A 6,000-nucleotide genomic window follows, 5' to 3' on the forward strand; every position below is an offset into this window, starting at 1 on the left:
GAATAGCAAAGAATGATATCAAAGGTTTGTGGCTTGGCTCTCTGTCCAAGCCAGCTGTGATTATCCACTATTCACAAACATCCAACATGGGCCAGTCACAGGATGACCTTGTCCTGAGCTGGCAGAGCTCTCCCTGTGTTCCAATCCCAGATGCACCTGTTGCATTCCACAGCAGCAGATAATCAATGTTTACATTTTGCCCCTGAGGCCTCTCAGCTTCTCAGGAGGAAAAATCCTAAGGAAAGGATTTTCCATAAAAAGATGCCTGTGACACCTGAGGACAGTGAATATTCACCACTGGGAAACCCAGGGAATGGCCTCATCCATCCTATAAGGGCTCTGCTGGCAGCAGGAGGGGCTGAGCATCCTCCAGGAAGGGAGGATGAGGAGAAGATGAGCAGCCCCTTCCCTGCTCCCTTTCCTGGGCAGGTGAATCTCAGTGATGAGGGAATTGTCACCACGAGGTCTGTGAGGCAAAAAATAGCAAATATTTGGTTTCTAATCTGTGCTTGGCAGCCAGGAGGGAGCTGGGGCTGAGCAGAGGGACCCATGGTCCTGGTCCCTGCTGCTCTTGTGCTGCCAGCACCTCTGATAATGTCATCTGCCTGCATTTGCCCTCCATCCTCCACCTTCATTGTTGTGAGGAATTAACTGGCTGCAGCCAGAGAGAGAGAGATTTGTTTTGCTTTGTTTTGGTCTTTTATTTTTTTTTTCCATTCAGACCATTCAATTTTGATCCCAAGGAGGTAGGAGGCCAATAACTGGCTGAAAATCAATCCCAGCTCCCCATGACTGATGGAATGGAAAATATCTCGAGTGTTTGCCGAGGATTTGCAGGCAGCAAAACAAAACAAGAAGCAGAAAGCTTGGCTGCCTGTAATTCCCTCCTGCATGCAGCATCCTTCAGCGGATAAAGGCAGCAGCAAGGGCTGGATCAGGGCACCTATTTTGGGATCTGTGCCCTGGCACCAGCTCTGTAGCTGAGAGAGGACAAGGGATGCTCTGGAGAAGTCACCCCTGGGTGGTTTGTTTGAAGGTGACTTGAGTTGTCAGGCTCTTTCCCTCCAGCAGCCAACTGGTTGGCACTAGTTTCCCAATTCAACACCTCCATATTTTACAGTTATTAAGCAAAATTTCACCTCCAGCCCAAATAAAACCCTGCTTAGAGGTGAGATGGGAAGGTTTTACCCCCATCACATCCCGTTCTGCTCAAAAGAGGGGACAGAATTGTCCCCCTCAGGCTGTGCTTGCCACTTCCCTTGGCACTAAAACAATTTTCAGCTGAAGCTCGTGGTTCAGATGCTAAAGGTCTTCCCATATTTTCAGAGAGTTTTGTCTCAAATCACTGTATTTTGGTATTTTTTTAGCCATGCCTTTTTCTGCAGCGTATTTTTGTCGTACAAGCAGGCTGCAAACCGGAGCTGGAGCTTCCCAAGCCTCTCTGTGTATTTAATATATAAAACCTGCTGGGAATTTTATTAGGAACACACCATTAGGTGAGCTGCACTGGCAGCTCAGCAGAGTGGGACGGTGAGGATGGGCAGTTCATCATCCCCAGCTCCTGTCCCCAGGCGCCAGGAGGGGTTTGGTGCTCCTGTGATCATTTGTTCATGTCATGAAACCACGGAACACAACCGGGGGAGATTTGTGAGTGCTGCGGGAGCAGCAGGTGGATGCTGAGAGCTGGGATTGCTGCGTGGGGGCAGGAGGAGGTTGCTCAGAGCCAGCTGCTGTGATGGGACATCGTTCATCCATCAATCCCTGCTTCTCCAGAGCTGGGAATGCTCTTGGGTCCTGCAGCCCCTGCATGGTGACACAGGGCTCTGCTGAGCTTTAAAAACTGAGCACAACAACACATTTGCATGTTGAATTTTTAATAGTGGATAATGAAATGGAAGCAGCAAAGAGAGAGTCATGTTTTGGTTGGTTTTTTCCCCTATAATTTCCCAGCTGATGTTTCATTTCCAGCTCTGGCTGTTCTCTGATGCTTTTTCAGCCACCCCCAAGCCCACCAAGGTTTGGGGCTGAGGGACAGAGCCATTTGCACAAATCCATTCCCCTCTGCAGCTTTCCAGGGAGGCAATGACAGAAGGCTGAAATTCCCTCCCAAAGTTTTTGGAGACCCCAGTTGACTTCCCAAAGGCAGCAGCCAAATGTTGGGCTGCCCTTCTCAAAGACTGATGATCACACTCCAGACACAGAGCTGTCAGATTTTGCACGGGGTTTGCAGAAGAAATCTGCACTACATCACCCAAATCTGCAGCCTTAAAGGCTTCCCTCTTGCTAAATTTACCTTTTCTCCTTCCCAAATTTACCTTTTCTCCTTCCTAAATTTACTTTTTCTCCTTCCTAAATTTACCTTTTCTCCTTCCTAAATGGCTCTTACAGAAAGCAGCTCTCTCATTTTCAGGCAGCAACTGCATCCAGAATGTCAGTGGCTGGCTGGATATTTCTTGTGGATATTAACTGCACAGCTTGGTCATTTGCCTCGGAATTGGTTTCATATAACAAAAGCTTTTTTTTTTTTAAGGAGTCTAGACAGTGTCCCCAGTGAACTGGCACTTAAATGATGATCTAAAATCTCTCCCCAATCTACCCAGAGCAAGATTTAGATGTCTTTGTCTCTTATATTTCAGCAGCCTCGCTTTAAGCTTTTTGATGCAGCAGTGTATGATTTTTAAACCAATATGGACTTTTTGCCTGAATTTGCCTGACAATGAGTGATTACATCCCTCGCTCCCGCATTCCAAATTAATGGAGTTGTGCACAGCAGCTGCTGTAATTTACTGAGTGTTACCGCGGGAAGCAAAAGCAGCAGCAGCACGGAAAACGCTGGGTTTAGCCAGGGAAAAGCTGCTAATTGCCCTGGGGAAGGGAGGGTAGTGCCAGCCACCAGCATTCCCAGGGGAACGCTTAAGCCAAGGAGATATCAGGTTATCCCCCAGGGAAAGCTTTGCTGTTGGGTTGATTTCGTGGCCGATTTGGGGCTCCAGAAATTGGGGTTATTTCTGGATGTAGGTGACAGTTGTTGGCTGGATTCAAGGCCAGATTTGGAGCAGCGTGCTATGGTGGAAGGCATCCTGGGCAGGGCTGTTTTAATCTCCATTCCAAACCATTTTATGACGATTCCACGACTCCTGGCTGTGGATTTCTTTCTGTTGCGGTGCCATGTCATGGTTTGCCTCAGATACCCCGGGTTCCTCCCTGATAATTCCCTCCCAGGTGTGTCAGTCACCTCTCCTTTCCCCTCCCAGCACTGTCTGTCAATCCTGGCATTCCAGAAGGGATTGGCAGATCCAAAGGATGCCCTCTACCCCTGGAGGGACATTGGGCCATCCAGGTGTCCTCTATCCCTTGAGATTTCCCCCCCCCATGGTTGGTGGTCCTCATGTTCCTCCCCTGCCCCTCTTCCCGGGGTTAAAAGGAACAGCAACCACGGGGTTGGGGAGTTCTGTTGGAGCTGTTCGGCCAGAATAAAGCTCTGGATCCAAACCCTCCATCAGAACCGACTCCTTTCCTTCACCATCGCCTTAAAGCTTCTCCACAGAAGGAAACCTGAGGAGCAGCCCCTGTTATGGGGGGAAGCTCCATCCCAGCACCACCAGAGCTCCTGCAGGCCTGGACTTGTCCCCACAGGCCCAGCTGCAGCACCCAGCCAGCCAAGGGGTGAAACACCACACACCCAGCCAGCCCAAAGTGTCTGTGGGGTGAAACACCACACACCCAGCCAGCCCAAAGTGTCTGTGGGGTGAAACATCACACATCCAGCCAGCCCATAGTGTCTGTGGGGTGAAACACCACAGTGCTACTGTTTGGTCAAGCAGCAAGGGCCAGACAAGCTCAGGCACATTCCATCCAGCTATATGTCATTCCAGTACTCTCCCTAACCCCTTGCATTTGCCTCGTGCAGGTTTGGTACATGGACAGCTACCACAACAACCGCTTCGTCCGCGAGTACAAATCCATGGCGGATTTCATGAACACCGACAACTTCACCTCGCACCGCCTGCCCCACCCCTGGTCGGGCACAGGCCAGGTGGTCTACAACGGCTCCATCTACTTCAACAAATACCAAAGCCACATCATCATCAGGTTCGACTTGAAGACGGAGACCATCCTCAAGACGCGCAGCCTGGACTACGCCGGCTACAACAACATGTACCACTACGCCTGGGGCGGCCACTCCGACATCGACCTCATGGTGGACGAGAACGGGCTCTGGGCCGTCTACGCCACCAACCAGAACGCCGGCAACATCGTCATCAGCAAGTTGGACCCCAACACCCTGCAGAGCCTGCAGACCTGGAACACCAGCTACCCGAAACGCAGCGCCGGCGAGGCCTTCATCATCTGCGGCACGCTCTACGTCACCAACGGCTACTCGGGAGGCACCAAGGTGCACTACGCCTACCAGACCAACGCCTCCACCTACGAGTACATCGACATCCCCTTCCAGAACAAGTACTCCCATATCTCCATGTTGGACTACAACCCCAAGGATCGGGCTCTCTACGCCTGGAACAACGGGCATCAAATCCTCTACAACGTCACCCTCTTCCACGTCATCCGCTCCGACGAGTTGTAGCCCGGCCTTGGTTGGAAACTGGGTTTATGGTGGGGAGGGGGGGAAATAAATAAATAAATAAAGGTGAAAATTAAAAAAAAAAAATAATGATAAAAAGGAAAAAAAAGGGAGAAACTAATTTAAAAAATTGCTATAAAGGGAACATACTTTAAATAAGTAAACATATAAAAAACAGCTGCCAAAATTAAGACCAACACATCATGGAGGATTATTCAGCGTAAGCCTGACAGATCAGCATTACCTCTACATTTCTAGAAGTCTGGCCCTGTGTTATAGACTCACGAGTAACCGTGTACCTGCAGCTGGAACTGCACTCAGAGAACCACTTCAGTTTGGGGTTTTGTTTTGTTTCTGTTCTGATAGCAAACCTAGAGAACATCCTCAAGCAGTAAGGCAATGACTGTTGGAAGTTCACCCTCGGGAGCCTCGCTCTCCTCCGTGTGTGGCTTGCATGGACATTCCCCTGGCGTCACGGGCAGCTGTGATGGATGTGTGGAAAGGAAAAGCAGGAGAAGCTGACCCGTGAGGAGCTCTGGCTGTCTCAACAAGACCTATCACAGGTTAGTTTTCTTTGCCTTCCATTGCAGCTACTGTCTCTCTCAACTGTGTTCTTGTCACTTAGATTAACTGTGCTGAGACCCGAAGTAGCTCATGGATCTGTGTCTTAGTAACTTATTAAACACGATGGTTTAAGTATGTATTATGAACAAGTTGTTGTACCCATATTGTTTGAACTTATGTATTCAGCAACTATATTGTATAATGTATGTCTGTTATTTACCAGAGGTGGCAAAACTTTGTATGTCCAGTTTATGCAATGAATGTTGTAAATGCAATGATGTAGTTTGGATTTAATAAATGATGGTTTTTTCGTTTCTTAAAAGGCAAAAAAAAAAAAAGGTCAGTGTTCACCCTTATACACAGGTAACCAATTTCATGTTGATAATTACAGGAATATTCTCTTACTGTTATCTATCTACATAGCATTATGGTGGTTGGAAATCGCTTCCGTGGAGATTTCTGTGGCAGCAGATTCCCATGGGAAGCTTTGTTTATGGAAGTGTGAAGGTAATTAATTTTTTTTTTTAAGAGGAAAAAATTTGTACTATCCACAGTTATCTAAGGAACAATAAAACTATTAGGAGACTTCCCTGCTTTGTTTGGTGTCTTCTCTGTGTAAGTGCAGGGGAGGGAGAGCTGGAATTTTTGGGGGTAAATGCTGAGCAGCCATCCTGAGTTTCCTTCCAGGGAATATTTCCCCATGTGTAGCTGGGGCTGGGAGGGTGGAGGGTTGGCTCTCTGCTCTGCAGGGATTCCCTTCCCATTTTCATCTGGAGCAGGCATTGCTTCAAGGAGATAAAATCCTGAGGCTGCTCCTGCTGTGAGCAGGGTCCGGCCACCCCTCAGGGACTGAC

At 48.6% G+C, this 6,000-nt stretch overlaps 1 protein-coding gene across 2 annotated transcripts in view; it reads left to right on the forward strand.

Annotated features, from left to right (window-relative positions):
• The window catches only part of OLFM1 (olfactomedin 1), a 34,686-nt gene extending 28,951 nt beyond the window's left edge, over nt 1-5,735 (forward strand). For both annotated transcript variants that reach the window (XM_063174786.1, XM_063174785.1), the window contains exon 6: nt 3,911-5,735. In XM_063174786.1, the coding sequence (XP_063030856.1) occupies nt 3,911-4,585 (675 nt within the window). In that variant the 3' untranslated portion in view covers nt 4,586-5,735. The remainder of the gene's footprint in view (nt 1-3,910) is intronic.
• Nucleotides 5,736-6,000: the final 265 nt, after the last annotated feature.

Source organism: Melospiza melodia, chromosome 22 (assembly GCF_035770615.1).
Source record: "Melospiza melodia melodia isolate bMelMel2 chromosome 22, bMelMel2.pri, whole genome shotgun sequence".
NCBI classification, from domain to species: Eukaryota; Metazoa; Chordata; class Aves; order Passeriformes; family Passerellidae; genus Melospiza; species Melospiza melodia.